The sequence below is a fragment of the Drepanopeziza brunnea genome (assembly GCF_022702325.1).
Source record: "Drepanopeziza brunnea f. sp. 'multigermtubi' strain 214-2 chromosome Unknown ctg4, whole genome shotgun sequence".
NCBI lineage: Eukaryota > Fungi > Ascomycota > Leotiomycetes > Helotiales > Drepanopezizaceae > Drepanopeziza > Drepanopeziza brunnea.
In genome coordinates, this window is record NW_027094067.1 from 1,644,158 (window position 1) to 1,666,177 (window position 22,020).

The 22,020-nt window shown below is 48.2% G+C and overlaps 8 protein-coding genes across 8 annotated transcripts; 5 read left to right on the forward strand and 3 right to left on the reverse strand.

The window, feature by feature from the left end:
* Positions 1–359: 359 nt before the first annotated feature.
* L3040_003257 (uncharacterized protein) lies at positions 360–1,237 on the reverse strand (the record flags this gene model as incomplete). The annotated part of the gene is made up of 6 exons (XM_066154392.1): positions 360–389; positions 449–561; positions 612–915; positions 1,000–1,048; positions 1,128–1,152; positions 1,207–1,237. The coding sequence occupies 6 exons, from the start codon at positions 1,235–1,237 to the stop codon at positions 360–362; spliced, it is 552 nt and encodes a 183-aa protein (XP_066012358.1).
* Positions 1,238–1,653: 416 nt separating this feature from the next.
* L3040_003258 (uncharacterized protein) lies at positions 1,654–2,904 on the forward strand (the record flags this gene model as incomplete). The annotated part of the gene is made up of 2 exons (XM_066154393.1): positions 1,654–1,690; positions 1,829–2,904. 2 exons carry the CDS (start codon positions 1,654–1,656, stop codon positions 2,902–2,904), a joined length of 1,113 nt encoding a protein of 370 aa, XP_066012359.1.
* A 349-nt stretch (positions 2,905–3,253) lies between these two features.
* On the forward strand, positions 3,254–4,317 carry L3040_003259 (uncharacterized protein; the record flags this gene model as incomplete). The annotated part of the gene is made up of 5 exons (XM_007293722.1): positions 3,254–3,417; positions 3,525–3,572; positions 3,657–3,976; positions 4,050–4,164; positions 4,215–4,317. The coding sequence occupies 5 exons, from the start codon at positions 3,254–3,256 to the stop codon at positions 4,315–4,317; spliced, it is 750 nt and encodes a 249-aa protein (XP_007293784.1).
* A 410-nt stretch (positions 4,318–4,727) lies between these two features.
* On the reverse strand, positions 4,728–5,851 carry L3040_003260 (uncharacterized protein; the record flags this gene model as incomplete). Its single annotated transcript, XM_007293721.1, has 3 exons — positions 4,728–5,049; positions 5,117–5,648; positions 5,746–5,851. 3 exons carry the CDS (start codon positions 5,849–5,851, stop codon positions 4,728–4,730), a joined length of 960 nt encoding a protein of 319 aa, XP_007293783.1.
* A 283-nt stretch (positions 5,852–6,134) lies between these two features.
* On the forward strand, positions 6,135–6,522 carry L3040_003261 (uncharacterized protein; the record flags this gene model as incomplete). Its single annotated transcript, XM_007293720.1, has 2 exons — positions 6,135–6,332; positions 6,382–6,522. 2 exons carry the CDS (start codon positions 6,135–6,137, stop codon positions 6,520–6,522), a joined length of 339 nt encoding a protein of 112 aa, XP_007293782.1.
* Positions 6,523–7,938: 1,416 nt separating this feature from the next.
* L3040_003262 (uncharacterized protein) lies at positions 7,939–9,742 on the reverse strand (the record flags this gene model as incomplete). The annotated part of the gene is made up of 5 exons (XM_007293719.1): positions 7,939–8,277; positions 8,331–8,657; positions 8,708–9,009; positions 9,060–9,481; positions 9,534–9,742. 5 exons carry the CDS (start codon positions 9,740–9,742, stop codon positions 7,939–7,941), a joined length of 1,599 nt encoding a protein of 532 aa, XP_007293781.1.
* A 1,885-nt stretch (positions 9,743–11,627) lies between these two features.
* L3040_003263 (uncharacterized protein) lies at positions 11,628–15,131 on the forward strand (the record flags this gene model as incomplete). Its single annotated transcript, XM_007293717.2, has 6 exons — positions 11,628–11,700; positions 11,775–12,585; positions 13,289–13,387; positions 13,623–13,687; positions 13,736–14,559; positions 14,613–15,131. 6 exons carry the CDS (start codon positions 11,628–11,630, stop codon positions 15,129–15,131), a joined length of 2,391 nt encoding a protein of 796 aa, XP_007293779.2.
* A 4,594-nt stretch (positions 15,132–19,725) lies between these two features.
* L3040_003264 (uncharacterized protein) lies at positions 19,726–20,808 on the forward strand (the record flags this gene model as incomplete). The annotated part of the gene is made up of 6 exons (XM_066154394.1): positions 19,726–19,818; positions 19,877–19,904; positions 19,961–20,358; positions 20,411–20,445; positions 20,499–20,519; positions 20,571–20,808. 6 exons carry the CDS (start codon positions 19,726–19,728, stop codon positions 20,806–20,808), a joined length of 813 nt encoding a protein of 270 aa, XP_066012360.1.
* Between the last annotated feature and the right edge of the window lie 1,212 nt (positions 20,809–22,020).

Consider the following 22,020-nt stretch of genomic DNA (forward strand, 5'->3'; position numbering starts at 1 on the left):
GTGATGCTCTTTCGGCGGCTCTAATGGCTGCAGAAATGGCAAGACTCTGGTTAGTACCATTCGCAGACAGCGGCGATGTGGGAGGCGGAGGGGGTTGTGATCGACTTGGCCCGTTCATGGGAGGTCTAGGTGCAGGAACTTGTGGTAGAGACGGTGGTGGGGGAGCGCTGGTTTGCGGCAGAGGCGGAGGAGGGGGAGCTGCCGAAGAGGGAGGGGGAGGCGCGGACGTCGGGGGTGGGGGTGCGATCGAAGGAGGAATGAGAGGTTGATGCAGGTTCGATGGTTTGCGAAAAGCAGGAGGTTTGATAGGCGGTTTCTTCCCTATGGGAGGGGGTGGCCCTCTCATTGATGCGGAAGAGTTAGGTCTTGGAGCCGCACTTCCACCAGTACTGCGCAGATTCGCGACAGAGGGAACAAAAGTCAGGGGTCTCGTATGTCCGTTTTGGACTCCTGGTAATGGGGGTGCAGCATTTGGGGGTCGCGGGGCAGCCATAGAAGGAGGTTTCGGCGCCGAGTTTCGTGATGACTCTGGGTCTGATGTGGATGAAGAATCTCGGTTCGCTGTACAAATTAGCAGGCCCGGTCATGATAGAGGTGGCCGCTAATCTTACCTCCTGTGTCAACACCTCCCCCGCGTTTCTTCAATTTCGGCATGCCTCCAGCAAATAAGCCTGCTAGTTGTGGTGGTTGCTCTGTTCCAGTCACTCCACCAGTGTCTCTACTGCTTTGGTCACTATTACTCCGTGCTCTGTTTCTTGCGCCGGGTGGTTTTAGACCTCCTGGAACCGGCGGAGCCCCCCCCATGGGCGCTGGACCCGATCCTCCTGAGACTTTTCCAATCATTGGTGCCGATCGATCGTTCGTGACCGCTTTCTTCAGTTGTTTACCCTTCGAGATGTCGGATAGCAAGGCACCCTATTCATAGGTTAGCAGGTCGAAGTGATCTGACAAAAGCCCGTAAATCGTAACAGGCATAACTACGACGGGTAGGAGCTCTACCCTGTTTCCTGCCGGAGGCCTCGATGGCAAATTTCCCGGTGGTGGTGGGCTGTCGATAAGTTAGTAGGAGGTTCCAGGATCGCGGTGCTCTAGGTAATAGGGAAGGCCAGCAGCAGGTCCAAACGTACGGAGCAGGAGGTCCACCACCCATAGCTATCCTATGTTAGCAATGATTCTACCGTATAATTATCTAGGTACGGAACTCACGAGGGGGCGGCGGAGGAGGTGGAGGAGGCATCCTGTGTTGTCGGAAGAGATAGGATAGTTGAGAGTTGTTCTGTTTCTTTACAGAATTTGAGAGGCCAGCATAAGCGTTTGCATGCGGTTCAGAATATTGAAGGATCGACGATAGACGATGTACTTGCGTACTTGCGTTCTTGAAGCCTTGCGTACTTGAAGCCTTCTCTGAATGATGGGATGCTGAGAACGGAGTTTCCTCGTTCATTAACAGTGGAGCGGATCGTCGTTAACGTTATGGCCTTGGTGTATAGTGGGTCACTGTGGCTGGACAGACAGGGGGGCTCTTAGGTCAAATCCCAGTCAACACTAACATCAACGTCGAATTCAACCTCAACTTCAACCTCAATTTCAACCTCAATCTTCGGCGAACGAGGAGGAACCGAGCTCCAGTCAGACCTCAAAGTCGCACTCAAGATGTCCCGACTTGCTATACGCCCTAGAGCAGAAGTTTGTCAGCTCTGTGATTTCATAAAAACCCGAAATGTCCGTCCATTCTCTCGCCTTGGTCAAACTTCTCGCAACACCATCGGCTCTCCACTTCCGTTTTCCACAGAAAAAAGGTCATTATCACAGAAAACACGCAGTCTAGCTCCTCCTACCGCCGCAGTTAAGCTACCCCTGCGGTCTCGAGACAGTGGTACGATCGCTTTAGACGCTCAACTAGAGAAGAGATTGCAAGATGTGAAGGCAATGTGCAATACACTGCTGATGCAGGATAAAGTCCCGTCAGAGCGAGATGTCCTTATTGTGTTGCAGAGATGCAAAGCTTTAGCCAGCATACTCGTCTCTGACCAGTCTCCTTCGAGCTTTGAGAAGAAAGCTGGTGCTACTTCTGCCCTGCTGTCTCTTGATGATTTGGGAGCTAAGAAAGTCTCTGTGCACAAGCCTCCTGCAACAACACAGCGTTTAGTAGACCAGCTATCCAGCATCACTTATTCTGTGATTAAGTTCCCGCCAGTTTTCGTCACTCCGAGCATCCTCGAGCTTTACGTTGCTATCCAGTCAGACCTCGGAAAACCAGAAACATTTCCGGAAGTCTTGAACTTGTACGCCAACAAGCCACTGCCAGAAGAAGGCACGTTTCCTATCCGATATAAGAAACAGAACCCAAACAAAGCCGCCAATGCCGTTCCTCTCCAGGCTGCAGACCAAGCTTTGCAAACGGCTATCAATGCGAAGCAATTGGTAGTTGCCATGGACATCATTGAAGCTTCCTACACCACCAAAGCAGCTCATCGAGCCAAGTTTGTCAGACATGCTTTACTCCCAACGACGATTCTAGGATTGGCGCCTGCTGCAGCATGGATCGGTGCATCGCAACTCGCCACTTTCCAGACAACTATGGATACGGCTATGGCGACTCAGGTTGCGTTTGTTGGAATATTAGCTTACGTTGGATTTACTGCTACGGTTGGTGTCGTGGCTGTTACAACTGCAAACGATCAGATGGATCGCGTGACGTGGGCTCCAGGTGTGCCTCTGCGGCAACGATGGATCAGAGAAGAGGAGCGGGCTGCTATCGATAAAGTAGCGGGAGCTTGGGGATTTCGTGAAATCTGGAGACGTGGGGAAGAAGAGGGTGCAGACTGGGATGCTTTGCGAGAATGGGCTGGAAGAAAGTCGATGATACTGGATTCGGTGCAGCTAATGGAAGGAATGGAATGAGATCGCAGAGTGCTGTGGAGAGAAGCGGAGCTTTTCTCTAATGTAAGTGCTGTAAGTGCTAGAGCTAGATTCATGGCGGGAACACGGTCGGTTAGTTCCCTCCCTATCCTTTCGTCACCACCAGACTTCTTCCATCATAGTGTTCCTTAGTCGCCCACAACAACGTCTCAATCACTATAATTACACTCCCTTCCCTTAATTACAATATCCGCACTGCGCAACGACCAAATCTAATAAGCCACTGTTATTTATCTCACCTCTTTCATATCCCAGGTTGAACTTCGCATTTCACTCGGCCTCTGCCGTAAAACTCGCTCCTCGTTCGTCAACGATCGAACACTCTGTCGCCATGGATCAAACAATGCTCAATACCACTATTGCCACCGTGTTCAAGGCTATGAACAACCAAATTGCCCAACAGAAATGCCACAGCTATGGTTTCTTCATGAGGCACTTGACGCGTTCGCAATTGGATGGTATATTCTGGGGCTTGTTCTGCTTCCAGATAGCTGCGTGAGTCCATCTGCCCAGGAAATCGTAGTTTGGGAAGCTTGGAACTTCAGATCCGCTCCCACCTATCAAGCCATTTGTATGGCAGACTCACTAATATCACGGTGTAGCCTAGTTGGGGAGGTTCAGATCTATGACAGAGTGCGTAACAAAAACGAGTAAGTTATCAATTTTTTCTTCTCAAGTATCTGACGATGGGGGCTGCAAATTCAGTTTCGCACCAGCAGTACTAATAGCAGCAGGCTACTGAAAAAGATGAAGGCAAGCGACATGCTGATCGATGCCGTTGAGATCGATGAATCGGAGAGAGCCTTCCGTAGGCTCTCCAAATTCTGCCTGGCCTTCTCGTTCTCCATGTTCCTTCTTCTATGCAACTCTCTAGCGATGCAGATAATCGCTGCTCAAGCCATTCTTTTCTGCCACCAGGAATCACTGACGCACCTGTACTCTCCCATCTGGACGGTCTTTGCTCTTGGCATCACGTTTGCTACATTTGGTTGCTGCATTCAACAGATGTATCACCTCAATGATTTTGATCTGCCGGGCTTTGGCGTCGCTTTGGGTATGTCCCCCCTCTCCTCCAGATCTCCATCTTTCCACGAAGTTTTTTCTTTTTTACTGATTATGGACAAAAGGCACGCCTATCTTAGTGATAAGCGCGCTGAGTCATTACCTGACTGCATATATCAGCCAGCCCGACCACGAGGCTGATTTGAGGTTCTCGGAAAGTCGGAGCAGGATGAGAAGAGGGTAAGCATTCCCCCCATTGATCACCGAATTCGAGAACTGACGATATCTAGCGATGTCGCTGGCATTCGCCACGGCGCTTCTCCCAATGTGGAGAAGAATGCAGCTTCCCAAATTCCTACGCCCATAAGACCGACTCCGCCCGGCCTGGAGTAAATAGAATCGGGGTTTCTTTCTCAGGTTTACCGATTCTGTGCAATGCAGACGAATACCATCTCCAGCCAGCAGTTCATCGCAAGCTGCCCCGACCACTACGAATGCTACAACCGATAGCCAACGAGACCGAAACCCACACTGTAATAATCACTAGGATCTTCCGATGCGTCATTAAGCTGCCGGTCAGTGTCAGTTCTTACTGTCAAAGGCTTCGCGCAGCCCCTTTTATTATCACGGAGAGGGCTCTGTACTTTTAGTCAAGGGGGGTAACCCTATTTTAAATTGAGCAAGGAGCAGGGAATATAAACTTAGGCATGTGTTGGTTTCAATTCTCTATATTTTCTCAGTTAAGCATCATGCTCGGCTAGAAGATCTTCGTCGTGGGACTCATATGCATACATCGGGGGGCGTCACAAAGCTCTACCAGCTTTCCCGATCTGGATAATTTCGCCCGTTCGAGCCTCATCACTTCTCAAGACCGGCCACGAACTACCATCTGCTTTCACAAATGTAACCTCCAGCTTGGTGCCCAGTATCTTAAAAGTCGAGGCCGCTGTATCGATCGTACCGAACAGGGGGATAACGGATTTGTAGCGCTTCGGGGTGGCATCCGTGGTAACGAGGTCCAGGGAGATCTCGGACGAGGAGAACTCAATCTTGGCATTTTCTTTGTTGATTTTCTTAAGGAAAAAGGAGGCGATTGCTGTGGTAGGCGTTTGGTAAAAGTCGTGTCTGTACAAGCGACCAATCAGTCCAATGCAAAATCCACGTATCAACCTTGTTGGCTCAGTGAACCCACCTAACAGTCTCTAGGACCTCCTCACCCTCAGAATTTCCACCTTTCTTCTTGCCACTGCCAACAAACAAGTGTCTATCCTTCGTCTCACACCCTTCAATTCTCATAAACTCATCAAATTCCAGAACCCTCCGCTTGCAGCACGTATAGCCCTTACTACCCTCGTGGAAAATTGGCACGCCGGGATGGAAGACGCATTTCTCGCCTTCTCTTCCTTCCCCATTATATGACTGACCACATGCCTTCCGTCTGCAGAGCTTTCCGGCGGGGATCTCTAGGCTGGGCTCGTCGTCTTCGGACTCTGGTGGGGGTGGTGGCGGGGTAGCTGTAGCTTGCGGAGCTGAGACCGGGCCACGAGAGGGTTCAGGGGCAGGTCTGTTTGGATCGCTGGTTGGAGCAGGGACGTCTAGAGCTTCGCCTTGCTTCTTCTCGATCGTGGGAGGGAGGTCGGTGGTGGAATGCTTGCCGGTGGTGCAGGGGGGGATGGAGAGGAATTCGTCGAAGGTGAGGACTCTGGGCTTGCAGCACTTCCAGCCTGAAGATGGGAGCAAGTATTAGCTTCTTGATAGCCCTTGACGTACTGGGGAATACAGCAGGCTCAGCAGGCTCAGCGGGCTCAGCAGACTTCTCACCTTTCTGTCCCTCATGGAAGATGGGCGGTCCTGGGTGGTAGAGACACTCCTCTTCAGAGTCCGTGTAGACCTTCGCACACCCTTGGTGTACGCATTTTTGAGCCATATTGGTGTTATAGTAGTTGCAAGAGTAGAATGTATCAAATCGTTTTGGGTACTTCAATTCCTGTAGCGTTTACAAAGAGTTTGTTGTTTTTGGGATCGGCTCTGAACTTTCTGGAATATGGCAGAAAGCCCACCCACCGCCTTCTAACGTGACGGGATCTCTACAGCGCAGCGCTATATCGTCGAGCATGTAACAACATCATCCAGCTCGCAGGGAGGCACAAATTGGCTTCCTCGACACTCCGTTTATTGTTCTGTATGAAATATCATCCTCTGCTCCTATTATGCGTCCGTCTATTCGATACTTCCAGCATGCCTGCCGAATCACTCTCTTCACTCGAGCAAACTGTCAACTATGTACAAATGCAAAAGCGACATTATCAGATGTGTGGGATGTTCGACCTTTTCACTACACTGAGATTGATGTGATGAAGCCAGAAGGCAAAAGATGGAAGGATCTCTACGAATTTGATACACCAGTTGTATGTGATCTGAAGCATGAGATGAACACATGTATTAATATCCTCGTAGATCCATGTCAGCAAGTCTGAACTGGGCGAAGAGAATCCAGAAAGCTCAGCCAAAGCAACGAAACTCATGCACCGATTCTGTGCCGAGGAAGTGACGGCCAAGATGGATGCAGCGGAAGGTGGCCATCGACCTGGAGATTGAAGGGGCCAAGGTCACGCCAACGAGCCATGAAGTTGTCGCTAAATCGGCATCGCTTGATGAATTCCTGACCGACCTCAGATCCAAGAGCATCAATTGAGCAGTCGATGATGTTTTCTTGAACGTGTGACTTTAATCATCCCACTATTCATCGATGAGATCCAGATGAAAAACTGCCTTGTCCAAAGGGTATTGTGTAGGTACCGGTACTTTGAGACAATGGAAGTCAATCCGCTTAACTTCGCCCTTGCAGCAGGAAAACTGGAATTGGACTCTCGAAACTCGAATTCTTCTCATTGTCGATTTCGTATTCGGACATTGGCCCAGTTGCGCCATGCAACAAACAGTACTCAGGTTAGCCTTTCTCTCGGGAACAAAAATTGAAATCGTGCTTTTCCAGTGTTGAGACAGGCGATCGAGAACGTATGGTAGTGGTTTTCTCGATTTCCGGAGCATGATTATCCACTTTGAATCTACTGATCACGGCCTACCTTAAAATTTGAGCAGGAGTTGCATTGCGTTCGAGAGGAAGCACTGTACTCTCCACGGGTTATGTGAAGCCACTAAAAAAGAGCACAAGCTACTAAGTTCTCTCTCTTGCCGTCGATCTTTAAGCGATGCTTATGAATCCACACCTATCTCGTGTTTTCAATGTCAATTTCGAACTCCTTAATAGTTGCAATTCGAGATAGCTCTAACTCAACAAGCTAAAATATGTAAACCTCTTGAATTTGACGAGACATTCCACACAAGATTGGCAATCTTTCAAACAATCGAGTTACTCAACTGACCTAGCGACTATGAATCTAAATATCCGCCAGTACCTGCTACTTTCAGTGTCAAAAAGCCGACTGAAATATTCGAGGTCCTCGACTGGGGAGAACCAACACTCCTTCAAATCCGAGCCTCTTCTCTTGAGTGACTACGCAGACTCAAGAGATGGCGACGAAAATAGTGGCTATGTGGCCTAAATCTCATTAGATAGGACGAGCCGATGGCCCTGGAACAGAGAAGGTACAGGACGGACCAGCATGAGTCCAATTGACGTTTGGTTATCTAAGGGAGCCAGGGTCCAGATGCAGAACTACCTAATTAAATCTCATACGAAGCATGCTACTTATATCGAACAGCAGCAGATATTCATACGCCTAGATGGAAAAGGATGTGTTGAGATCCATTTGGGTGTGGAGTCCAGGGTAAATCGACGGGTACATATTGGGTTGGTTCTGCAATCGGCAACCTCCGGAAGCATGCCAGGCAGTATGGAGATCGATTGCGTGTGTACATTTTGTAAGTATTGTAGTGTCGGGATTTCCAGATGACACTCCAGCAGGCAAGCGAATGGTTTTCTCCGTCATCGAGCCACACGTCGAATAAAAGCGCGAGACCAGACCCCCTCTATGTTTCTACAAGCCACGATCATGACTGCACCTCATCTCTCTTCCGTAGGACATTCGTGAACGATTTCGCGCCAGATTTGTATATCGTCCTCATCCACCCATCTAGGGTCTCGGTCACATACATCAGCAGCCTGCTGAAGAAGAATAAGCACAGGAAGGAAATGCTCATGATAGCGGCAAACGAGTACCAATAATCATTGACTGTGTAGACTCCTTCCAGGTCTTGAACCTGTATTGAGAAGTAGGACGTCATGAGGCTAACTGGGAGAAAGAGGACTGAGAGCTTGGCGAGGAGGGTTGCGGAGCGAGTCAGGCGAGCCGTGGCTTCAGAGTCTTTTTGCGCATTAATGTTGAAATACTAATTGAAGTTAGCATGGTATCTGTCGTGGGAGTCAGTGAGATTGTGCTTACGGTAGAGACCAATGCTTCTTTCTCGGCAAGTAGCTCCTTCGTTTCGCTCAAGATGAGCAGTTCCAGTCGGTCGCTAATTCGTTCAAAGCGCTGCGCAGCGGACGAAGAAAGCGTCACACCATTTCCCTTGCCTCCTGGGCCAGCACTGAGGTTGGTGGAAGACCGGGAGAGGGCAGTCAAGTGTACAGGAGCTGGCTTAGGCTCGAGGATTCGCTTGATAAGATTTTTATAGCCTTCGTAAAGGTGCTGACTTGAGCGGATTTGGCGGCCGAGGATGTGGAGGCGTAGGATTATCTGCAGGCTTGGTGAAGAGTTGCTCTTTCTTGTCTTTCCCATGTTAGCAATTGGAGGCGGAGAAAAGTACCTAGCCTTCTTACCACTTCGCCAAGGATTGCACATTGCAGGTCGTCCAGCCTCTTGTTGTACGTTGCTACAGTAGAGTATACTGCGCGCCAGTCATCGAATAGATAATGAAAGAGTAAACTAGAACCTTCGATTCCTGGTTGGTGTTTAGTAGCATCCAGTTTCAATGCCTGCCGGACACTTTGCAGGGAGATGGCATCTGCAGTGGACCGTATTGAAAGCTGGCTAAGTACACTTAGCGTATTTGAACGGATTGCTGCAACATCCTCAGAGTCTTCAAGTTGTCCAAAGTCTTCTTGGAGGGATATGACAGTATCTGTAGAGGGTGAGCATTTGTATCATGAAGAACTAGTATAACTAACATACGATCGTCACAGAGGACCAGCCATGAAAACAACCTTTTCTGCCTTCCTTCAGAAACCTTTTCCTCATCAACCACCTCAGCTTTGGGTTTCAATTCGTGTATCCAGTTCGCACCAACACAGAGAAAATGGGTGCCAACATCATGGCTCTGATAGTTTATCATCTGATTGGCAAGAGCATAATGACTTATATCATCATCTTGCGACTTTATTGGCCATGTAGGAAGTTCTATACTTGCTCTAGTGGTCGCTAGTTCAATGTCATCTTGCCTGTATATTTTCGTTCTGAGCCGGCCAAGTGGCTTATCTAGGTGTCTAGACTCCGGGGGGGCTGTTCCAATGATGGCAAGAAGCCTCGGGGAGAAACCATAGTGCTTGCCAAGCAGATCGACTATTTCTACTTGTCGATGTGGTGCCCAGATGTTACTACGCGCGAGATCCATTAGAATTGAAGCTGAAGTAGAGAACGGCCACCCACATCCATCGAACAGGTCTTTCTGCCGGAGATGGGTTCCTCAGCAGAGCTGAAAGACCGTCAGCCTGAAAGTCCCACGCAATATCAGCTCCGTCTTCTCCAAATTGGACGACAAAGTTGCGAGTTGACTCGAGAAGAGCGCGCTCCTGGCTGTTTCTGTACGTCGATTCATCGTCGAAGTTCGCGAAATGCCCATCTTTTACCCTGGCCATAACTGTGATCGTGGTCGCCTCGGTGAAAGCATGAGATTCTGTTAGCCAGAGCAGATGAAGACATGATAATGGTTTGATTCGTATCTAATGTTGGAGGTGCTCACAAGGCAAGGCTCCAGCAGCGCGGCTGAGGGCTGTCATGCTCAAACGGTATAAGCGGTTTAAGCGGTGCTCGCGTATTTCGGGCCCCACTTTCAGGGTTAACGAACAGATGAGACCTTGCTCGCTGACTGCCAGTTGTCGAAAGACCTCTCTTTGAGTCACATGAGCTATATCAGATGCTATATATCCTCTCACTTTCCTCGCTTTCTCAATCTTTTGATGTTCTGGTCTTCTCTTCTCATCATCGATCGTTTCGTCGTGTGACTATCTATGGTCATTGGCGCTGTGTCATGCTTTCGGCCTCGTGAGCAAGTGCAACCCTGGTGGCCTTCGTGCCACATCTCAACATGACTTTCGAGATCGTTAAGATTCCGCATGACGAGGCTAGCAGCCGGTCTTACGTGCACCGGTATGAAGATTTCCGGCTCTTATTGCTTCAGACCGCTCCTCTTAGCTTTGGTTCTACGTAGTACATACCCAAGGGAAATTGGGTTTACGGATAGCATGTGGTATGACCGGCTCGCGAACCCCAAAGCTAGAACCTATGTCGCTTTACAGTCAGATGCTGTAATCTGTACTCTGACGTCCTTGGGACCCCTTCTGAGAATTACAGAGGAGTATGCCACACTTGAGTATTCTGTGACTTCACACGATACAGGGTATCTTCATTGGTCCAAGCACTGTTCTCCATTTTCTGTCATTAACTCATCGTTTTGGGTATACTTTCCAGCCTGGATTTACCTATCCCCATAATATCGCCTTTAGCCAATCCTTGCGAAGCTGTCAATGGCTATGAAGACAGAATACCATCAGAATACCCTCTGCGTATCAATGGGATGTTCATACTCCCAAAGGCTCGTGGCCAAGGAGTTGCCAAAGCGTTGATCGACAGGCTCGTCAGGGATTGGTCTGCTGAAGCAGAAAATGCTAGAAAAATCTTCGCTGCGAGTTTGGTTGTCGAGAAAGCCAAACCTGCTGCTAGAGCTCTATACGAGAAGTGTGGGTTTGTGACCACTGGAGAGGAGCCTTTTGCAGACTGTACTGTTTATCCAGAGCATCGAATGGTGTTGCTCATGACTTATATCAAGATTTCGACCTATGAAGATGGAGATGCTAGTAAAACCTGTTAATGATCCAGGTAGCTCGCATCTTTCTGAAGTCTTGCTTTGTTTATTGTTTAATTATTTGGCCCATCTTTACTCTCAAAAGATTGTAAATTTAAAGTGCTCCCTGCTCGGCTCGTTTCATCTTATCGTTTTGGAAGAATTTATTTCAAGTATGTTACAAAACCATCTATTCCTTCCCGTCAGACGAGAGGTGTCCTCCGTCCAAAAAATCCCATAAGCTCGAACGTAAACCTTGGCTCTGGATACCTTCTTCTCCCTCTATCGTCAACAGCGACGTATTTTGCACCATATATTGATTGGGAGCTGCCTTCGGCTTCTCCATCGTGGCTGTGCATATTCAGACCAGCCACACTTCCACAGCCGCCCAATCACCACTTTCATGGGAGCTCCCGCATGCAAGAAACAGGGAAGCAGATGTTGCTTGTTGGCATCCAATCCTCGATTTATGTAGGATGGCCTAGAGCCCGACTTATACGACATGGGTTGGGAGGCAAATGTTAAGATGAGCTGGCATTTATATCGTGTACCATCTTTCTTTGCACACAGCAGCGTTGGAAGAACTTCTTATCTGCTATGGTTCAGCGACAGTGGCAATAAGGTTATCAGTCACTTTCTAAACTTCTTTTCTGTCCAAATACCCTGCTGTCATCTCCGGAATGTCGTCCATGGCCTTCTTGGGAGCTTTCCTGGCTCTTAGCAGCGTGTCAATAACCCCCTGGTCCGGTCACAGTTCGTTTCCAATCTCCCTCAGTGTTTCCAAAACTGCATCGACCAATCTCCCGACACAAGTTGCAAAATTACAGACTTTGGCTATCTTTGTCGCGCTTCAGCTGAGAACTTCCTCACGGATGTCGTTACTTGCGCCCATAACAGCTGCGACAATTACTTCGATACAAATCTTCTCTCAACGCCTCTCCAGCTCGCTTGTATGCTAGCTGGTTCGCCAATACCGGACTCAGCTATTCAAAATGCGGAGAATCAAGCAACCAGTTTGGCGACCCAGGTCACACCAACGCTGACAGTAGTTGAGGATCCTGCGAATGGAGGAGCTGAGCCGAAAACGACGATATATACGCTATTGCCGCCTGTGTCTACAGTGACGCATACTACGACGAAGTCGTGGTCGACCATGTATCAAATTTACCCCATCACGATTAGAAGGACGACTATTTCAGAGCCAACCTCAAAATTTACGTCAATCTCGACTCTGATTTCGACAAATAGCTCGACGGGTGTCGGTCCCATCGTGATCATATCCACGGATAGTGAGGGGCCGACACGAACCAGTACGTCTACGCAACCTGGAGTAGTCAGCACTTATTCGACGACGGATTCCCAGGACAGCACGATGACACAGAAGTCCGTGCTCGCGGCGATTGCATCTTTGTCTGGGCATTCTCCAATCTCTCTCACCTCAGTCGTTCCAAAGATTTCGAGTTTCAAATCCAATAGTGTGGCACCTGTAAGGACTAGCTCTATCTTATTGACCTCGATCAAGATACCAAAGGCACCAAACGCAGATGAGACGAACAGCTCGCCATTCAAGAACACGAACGGTGCTGCCGGTAGACCGCGAGGAGGCTCGTTCGGATTAGGTATTGCGCTGTCGGTTTTGTATGTTTGGTTGTGATAGAGTATATGGAACAGGTAAGATGACTTGGTGATTCCCAGCGTCGCCGAAACTGAAAGTTTGTATGGAATTGAATAACAGAGAAAGTAATTCGATACTGATAACCTCATGTACCGGGGTGGTTTTTTTTTTTAAAAAAAAAGAAGGTGGATTTTGCGGCTATTGGTGCGATGGCAAGCGGCTCTGAAATCAACAAGTAGATTTGTTCAGCGCTGAAGCTTCGATATTCGCCTTATAGACGTCAAAATACCATGACATTAACATGTTCATTCTCGAAGTGACAGGTGTGAGCGGTGCTACTATCCCACTTTTCGCTTCCTTGTCAACAAGCAATGTCTCGCTTGCGAGAAAGGGGAGGGATCTACTTGTTGTCAGATGCAAGCTTCTCAATGCATTTTCTTACTCTGTATCATCAACGCCAGAGCCTCGCGGTTGAACCGATTATCTGGATCTCTTTCATTGCGAGTCAAATTCCAAATGTTCTCGTCCAACTTGGGTGGATAAAATAGCCCCATATCATGTGACATTTTCGCAAAATGAATATCGAAGTTGGGCAAGCTGATAGCACAAATCTATGACTTAAGAAACGCCGCGTGAGAATGGGATGTAAGAGCCGTGTTGCGATTTTGCTGAGGGAAGTTCAAACACCGATGGGGAAAATGTGGCACGAGACTGTTCTTGGCATAGGAAGGGGAGACCAAATGGCGATGACGTCCGTTCCGACGTCGTAAACAAATATCCTTCCCTGTTGTGGTCCAAGGGGTTCCTGCCGAGCAAGATCAAGTTGTGCTTGCCACAAGACCAGCTTTCAGAACCGAACAAGGCTTATTAGCCGCAGCAAGCCGTCGCACTCGTCGTTGAAGCTCGTCCAGGATATTTTACAAACCCATCCATCCCTTACTGACCCCGCAACACATCGAATAAGTTTTTGAATCAGATCACATAAGTTCGCGCAATCGATTCACCAACCGCAGAGAGTAATTATTCATCGAGAGCTGGGGAAGATTAACACATCTGGTAGCTTCGTGGATCAAAGTCTCCCAGCACGGCATCAAGGACCACCGGCTGTGTGGATAGCGAATCGAGGTGAAGCTGCAAACTATATGCTATGAAGAGGCTGTTAACACAACCCAGACAGACATACTCTCGTCGTGCACACCGACACTCCCGCAAGCAGAGGACAACGCGCGGCAATGTCAACAGACGACCCCGCAACTCCTGCCACAAACGGTGCGCACAAGATTCGATTCATCCCGCTCACCTACAGCTCTGCTGAATCGCAAACGTCAGCTCTTCGCCTCATCCTAGCCCTCCGGCCAGACTGGGAGAGTGGAAAGGTGGAATTCATTAGGTTCACAGACGGAATCACAAATACGTTGCTAAAGGTTGTGAATAAGAAGGATGGATTGACGGAGGAGGAGGTAGATAGCGAGGCTGTTCTGCTGAGAGCATACGGAAAAGGCACAGATCTCATAATCGACCGGGAGCGCGAAACCCAAAATCATGAGCTCCTCTCGCAGTACAACCTTGCCCCGACACTGCTGGCCCGATTCCACAATGGAATGCTATACAAGTTCATCCGCGGTGCTGTCACATCTCCAGCAGACCTGAGACGGGAGGAGATCTGGCGGGCGGTTGCTAGAAAGCTGGCGGAATGGCATGCTGTCGTGCCTTGTATTGCAACGCCCAGAAAACCACTGACAGAGGAGATACACGGCAGCGAGGAGTTTGCTATGCAGGCGCCAACACCGAGCAAGAAGGATCCTGCGTTGCAAACAGCGATTGACAATGTTGCTCCGGGAAAGCCAGCCGCAAATATGTGGACGGTGATGCAGAAGTGGATATATGCTCTCCCTGTCAAAACAGATGCCGAGAAGACCCGGCAAGCAGATCTGCAGAAGGAATTGACTCGCCTGGTTGCAGAATTCAGCAACCGGCCGGGTCTGGGAGATAACAGTGTAAGTGCTCCTTATATGTGACTCTGTAAGGAGACTATACTAACAATACGTAGCTTGTGTTTGCTCACTGTGACTTGCTCAGTGGAAATGTGATCATACAACCACAATCCGCAGCGACAACTCCCAACGCGCCTAAGGTGGTTAGCTTCATTGACTATGAGTACGCCACACCCTCGCCAGCAGCCTTCGACATTGCGAACCACTTTGCCGAGTGGGGTGGATTCGAATGTGAGTACGACCTGCTTCCGACCAAGTCCCAGCGTCTGGACTTCATCCGTGAATACATCCGCAGCTACTTCCAGAACCTGGGCCAGCCAAAACCCGAGGAAGAGCAAGAGGCTGAGGCGCATACCCTGTTCGCCGAAGTGGACATCTACCGCGGGATCCCAGGTTTCTACTGGGGCATCTGGGGGTTGATCCAAGCCACCATCTCCCAGATTGACTTTGACTATGCATCTTACGCTGAAATCAGATTAGGTGAGTACTGGGGTTGGAGAGAGGAGAGCGATGGGAGCCGGGCGGCGGCTGGAAAGGCGGCGACTGTGCGGGAAAAGCGGTGGGCGCAGGAGTGAATGAAGGGCGTGTTCAACGGATGGGTGTTTGGGAGAGAGTAGTACATACCAGTTTGCTATAATAGATGATGGGATGGGATGCGTCTCTCTTGCTGCGCTTGTGGCTCCAGGTTATAGAAGCTTGGTCAGAAGGATCGTGGTAGGCGGTGGGCGGAAAGGCGTCGGTTTAGTTCTCTAACGAGGATAGCACGACTTATCAAAATCATAGACTGACCATGGAGTCCTATTCAAATTACAGTACGGACTTTGTCTACTACGCCTATAGCTATGACTATTTTGGTTATCCGCACCATGACAAACGTCAACATTCATGGGGGCATAACGGCAGCCGTTAAGTCTGATATAAATTCTCACATGAGTAGAATACAATCGTCCGGGTAAACCTTTGGCTAAAGATTTGGACTATCAGGACTTGTAAAAGATGCCTAGAGAAGCCAACGCACGTTATGGTTAAAACAAGGTCTGATCCGGTCATGGTGCAAGGCTGCCTTCCGCAGTAACCCTACATCGATTTTCTATAAGAAATACGCTTTCAAAGGATGTAAAGAAAATGTGACGCTTCAGCCCGGCCGCAAGCTAAAACTTACCCCGGAGCTTGCGGAGGGCCGTAAGTTTTCCGGACTTCGCGGTGTAATATTCGTAGCTATATACTCTATAGCAATGGCTCCTTTTAGGGCGATGCAGCCAGCTAGCTATCTCTCGAGCATTTTATCTATAGCAATAGCCCTTTTCTCATAGAATAGCCCTTTTCCGCGCGATGCAGCCAGCTACTTTTCGAGCATCCAATTTATAGCAATAGCCCTTTTCAGCCCGATATAGCGAGCTATTCTTCGAGCATGCAATTTATAGCAATAGCCTCTCTTAAGGCGATGCAGCAAGCTGGTTTTCGAGCATTTTTCTTTTTGTTATTAAATGTTTTGAATTAGCTATTAATTAATTATTCAAAAGGAAAAGAGTCTATGATCGTAGGTTTTAATCGCAAAAAGTGGATTTCAACCGCTAAAACGCAAATCTAGCCCGCTATATCCGCAAGATTCACTTTATTCTATTAGTAAGCGAGTAGTCAAGTTTTTAGTGTTTTTCGATGGCTTAAGCTTAAATGGGGCACCTAATCAACGTTACGGCCGTACCTTAATGACGGTCTCTTTAAAAGATGGTTCTAAGAGCTTAGTATAGTTAGTGGAGACCACCTTAGGCCGATACTTAAAGTTGAATAGAATTTGAAAACAACCGATTTAAATTACCTAAATCGTAGCTAAAATGGAGCTAATTTAATCGATTAAACCGTCCTTTATAAAAAACGGTCTCTTCGTTGAAAGATTATTATTAAAATAAGACCGTTATGATCGATTAAACAGTCGTTTGTAAAAGTCGGTCCTTTTACGAAAAGACCGTTTCCGAGCGTTTCAAGGCCATTTTCAGACCGTCCCATGGCCGTCCCAAGGCCGTCCCCGAACTTAAACCCGTCCCGGAGAACGTTAATTAATAAACAAATAATCTCTTTTGCCTTTCTATTGCTTGCCAGTCTAATCGTCGGTTAGGTAGAATTTAATTTGTAAAAGATCCCGCCCTGGCGCCAAGGCGGGACAGTAACGGTATACCACTTGTTAAACAACAATTATTTATATAAATATAAAGAAAAAAAATTTATGCTAAGAAAACTTTGCTTTACAAATGTAAATTAAAAATATAAAGATGCATTCATTTTTGGTAATATAATATATTAAAATGTAATGAAAATATAGCTAAAAACTGTTTTAAATAATTCAAATTTACTGCGAATATCTCAACAATTATAACCTTAATTCAAAAAAACGTCTTATAGATCGAAAACAGATGATTTAGTCTATTATATTACTAAGGGTATTAATTATTAAATAAAAGTTGATAATAGTGCACGTATTCTTTTGATCGATTTAAATAAAAGTTCGATTTTCGTGCTCTTCGCTTATTCTAGTATATACGCGGTAATTCTGATATATGCGCATTTAATAACATCGAAAAGTATACATCAAAAGTATTAATTTTACTACTTTAACTCAATATAATAAAGAAATAACAACTTGTAATTAAAATTTGATTAACTGATCAATATTAAACTCAATACGTTGCATCTTTTTATACAAAAATAATTACGAAAGTTTAATTGGTTGATTTTCTATTCATTATAGAGAAGCAAATTTTACTGTCCCGCCTTGGTGGTGCCGACTTGCTATAGCAAGTCGGTCAATTCTTTCGAATCAAATTTAAGGAAACCGACGATTGCCCTCTATTATACCATCCCCTTATTCAATCACCTCTTCAACATACCACTCCATGTGCAGTCGGAGAAAGCGCTCTGACGCGACTGCTCAAATGACCCCCGGGCCCCTACCTGCCTTGAAGGTATCTCTCGAGCATTTGATCTATAGGAATAGCCCTTTTCTTATAGAATAGCCCTTTTCCGCGCGATGCAGCCAGCTACGTTTCGAGCATCCAATTTACAGCAACAGCCCCTTTCAGCTCGATACAGCTAGCTAGCTATTCTTCGAGCATTTAATTTATTGCAATGGCCTCTTCTTAAAGCGATGCAGCAAGCTGGTCTTCGAGCATTTTTCTTTCTATTCTTAACTATTCTTAACTAGCTATTAATGAAGTATTCGAAAGGAAAAGAATCTAAGACCGTAGGTTTTAGTCGCAAAAAGTGGATTTCAACCGCCAGAACGCAAATCTAGCCCGTTATATCCGCAAGATTCCCTTTTTTTCCCCCTTATTAGTAAGCGAGTAGTCAAGTCTTTTTAATGTTCTTCGATGGCTTAAGCTTAAATCGATGTACTCCATCAACGTCACGGCCATAAGTCAGGTAACCCCATTTTTAACAGTTTGGGGTCGTAGCCAGGATCCGCATTTAGCTCAACATCATACGTAGTATCAGAGAAGACAGCAGCAGCTACTACCTAATCCATGAGTAAGCAAGTAGCCACAGCCACACAACTATCTAAGCCATACACCTGTGGATCGGCAGATGCTCTGCGGATCGTCTTGGAATAGGTAGCATCATTCAGATGCGTGTCTCAAGTACTTATTTCTATATTGTCCACGGATATATCAAAGTGGCGAAGTGATGATGATGCTAGTGCTAGAGTTGAGAACAGACGGCAACTATGCCGAGTTGAGCTACATACGGATGGACGTCTGCTAGACATACGAGCAAGCCAATTATCATCATATCCAGTCCAGCCGTGATACGTCCTGATACGTGTGTATGCATCTTCGTACTCGGTATCCATATAATTTCAGAGTTTTAAGTCGGCTGTTCATTTTCTTTTCCTTTGTCTCTGCAGCAGCACACACACAACCCGTAAGTATGCGTGCATCCATCTCCTCAGCAACTGTGCAGGTCGTAAGCAGCGGTCGATCGTAAGTATCATAGCCATTCATCTACCTCTTCATTCGTGACTGTCTATCCGTTCCGTAGCTCATCCCGACCAGCGTCATGCAAGCCTGCAAGAGGCCATCAGCGCCGCTCTGATCTTGTCAGCCAGCAGATCTGAAAGACGATAATCTCATGCTGCAAGTAATGCACATGCTGACGAGAGCAGGAGTCTGCGCCCTCCGTTTCGTCGGGGCGTGTTGCACTGCGTATGGCTGCCACCATCGTGGATGAATCGCTCCAGGTACGATCGTGCTGCAGCGAGAAGTGACTTTGAATTGCTTGCAGTACTGCTAGCAGATATATTGGGGGCCGAGAATAAAGCCTTTCACATTTTAGCCAGGGCACGGCGTCAAGGCGGCCATTTGGGGCCGTCGTTATGACGATCCTCTCCTCATCGACGGAACCATGTGCTCACTGCTCGAAGCCTGCGCCAGCGGGCTCTTGACTTGGAGTACGAGTATACGTAGCTAGGTACCGGATTTGCCTTCCTACCTTCCGACCTTCCGACCTTCCGACCCACCTCACCTACTCAACGGACCCCCACACCCCACCAGGCTGAACTGGAGCCTCGCACAGAAAGATCGCTGGGCAGCTAGCCCTGCGGAAAGGCACCGGTCTGTGAACTGAAGGCCGCGCCTGATAAGCAACACGTCAGGCTTTAGATCCGCTTCGGCCAGAATAGCAGACTCGGGCCTGATGAGACGGCGCCCGTGTGTGATTCCGGGCCCAGTAAAAGATGAGATGGCAAAAGCCAATGGCCAATAGCCAGTAGACCATAGGCCAATCAGAGTCACTTCGGCGAACATCCGTGGGTAGACAGATCCAAGTCAGCCTTAAAAATCCGAGCGGCGAGTACATTCCTGAAGGTCTCTGGCTCTAGTAAGTCCAGCAGTTGAACTAGCCAGCAGATTACGGCCGAAGAAGACAGGAAGCAGCGACCGAGGATCAATCTTAAGGCTCAACAAAGCCTCTCTAAACTTGCTAAGACGGCTCCAAAGAGTAAGCCGATGTGCCCATCACGATCCACAAGCAGGAGGAGGCAGACCATATGACCCACTCCTAGGACCCCTTAAAGGTTTCCTCCGTATGGACGAGTACTTCAATCCCCAGTACATATTACCATTCCTATCCTCCTAAAAATTATAGTTGTTTCACACATCTCTTGTCTCAATCGTGACCATGTCCACAACAACCACCCCATACTCTAGACAGGACTCTCTTCAGAGCATTGACATGGACTCAACAGCAGACAAAGCAGAGCGCAAGCGCCAGGTATATCCTCCAGCAATATTTGGACTTATCAAGGGCATGGCTGAGTTTTCCTCATCAGTATAACAGAAACGCCCAGCGAGAATTCCGTACGTAATCCTGCACCATCTTCATAGACCAATTACCAACCGGCTCGTTCACCCAGGTCGAAGAAGAAAGGAATATCTCAAGAACCTCGAGAAAGCCCAAAAAGAGCAGAGCAATGTCAAGCAGCCAGACGAGATCATGCAGCTAAAGCACGAGAACGAGATGATGAGAAGAGAAATTCAAGCTTTCCGAGCAATCATGCAAAGATTGCCGCCGCTGTTGTTGAATCAAATGATGTCGTCGTCAATGTCCGTTCCACCTTTCTCACGCGGCACACATCACCGTTTGCCCTCGCCATCGATTTCCGCTTCGTCAATTCCAGGAACTCACTGCTCTCCTGCCATCATGGGCTCGGAAAGTGTGTCAATGGCAGCTCGGTTCCAGGAAACACAGCCGGTGTTAGCTCGCTCGACCTATGTATACGACCCTGCTTTGTCATCTCAGCAATACTTCATGGTACATGCATCTGGCCTCCGTTTTGATCCACAAAGCTCACCTGACTCCACAGGGCTCCGAATTACCCAATTTTCAAAGTGACCCGTCGTCCCGTTGCTGAACGTCCCCCAGTCCGGGGCGCAAAGCCAAACATGTTTAAGCGATCCAGCATCGTATCTCGGGTCAGGATTCCTCTCACTTACATAGCAGCACTCACTGACTTGGTGTTCTAGATCCGGGGTGATTTTACCCTACGATCGCACCAAAGCTCGACTTGAGATCCTCGAGCTCTTCCGCCCGTTCCATTCCGACCCAGCAGTCATCTCCGATCCCCAGCGCCGCCTCGCCGCTCTACGGACCCTGAGCAAAAGCTTGCCCAGCTCTCTGAAGCCTTGTCGCCGAGCTCGGCGTCACGGGCGGAGACGGCAGCGAGGTATCACCTGTCACCATCTGGGGCGACGAGCCGCTTAATGAGATGTCCCGAGAAATCAGCCAAACACTTCTAAAGCGTTTGGTCTGCATGTTGGGTCCAAGCTGGTTAGGGCGGGCTAATTTCTGGCGCCGAGAACGTGGTGCCTCCCTCCTCCCAGAAATTCAGATTCAGTTTGCGGCACAGCATGGCATGGCACAGCATGGCACAGCATAGCATCGCATAGCGACTGGGATCTGGGATTTGGAGTTTTGGAATTCCGGGGCATGAGCGGCTCCCTTTCTCTCTCTCTCTCTCCCCGCGTATAACATAGAATGAGCACAGTCAATCCATCTTTCAAAATCAAAATTTCTCTCAAGCATGCATCTCACTACCAGCAGAAAGAGCGCATCTCCACAAACTCGTTTATCCTACAGTTGAGTGGCTGTATAAAATTCAAGATTCGTCCGGAGTCTGCGAGCGACCTACCTGGTTCTGATAGAGCTTAGTACCGTATCCGTACGACCTAAGCAGCATGAGACTGAATTACCACGCTACAGGCCGAAGTATTGCTCCTCGAGGGTGCCTCAAAAGTCTAGTTTCCATTTTCAACCCCCTGGTTAACCTACCCTCGAGGGGAAATACTTACGCCTGGGACGTACCACGGTACAGGCCTAAGTATTACCCCTCGAGGGTGCTTCAAAAGTTTGGTTTCCACTTTAAACCCCTGGTTTCCCTATCCTCGAGGGGTAATACTTACGCCTGCGACGTAGTAGTACGTAGTACTTTGTAGAAGCGCATGTCTCGGACCCGGGCACGTCACAACCTAGGTAGGTAATACTACTACCTAGTGGGACTTGACGTCGCCACTTTTTCAGGGGCCCGGTAGGGATCACCTGACCGTGCGCCAGTACGTAAGGCAAGCTGGCGGCCGCTCTCTGTCACTCGTTCCGTCGTCAGGTTGTCTTACAGTAGTGTCAGCTCAGCCCTCTTTCTCGACGCACTGACGATGTGAGGTACCTGGTACTTGCCGGCACTTACATCATGACTTTGGATAGGGCTGTAGCTAAGTAGCTAGCTAGCTAGGTAGCTAGCTATAGCTACACGTCAACAACAATAACAACAACAACAACAACCACTATGCGCAGTACCAGCTTTGTATGTATGTACGTATATCATATCACAGATACTGTTTGCGGCACGGCATGGCATGGAACCGAACTGTGCGGAACCAAACCAGACAGACACGCAAAGAAGAAGGATTCCTTGTGAGA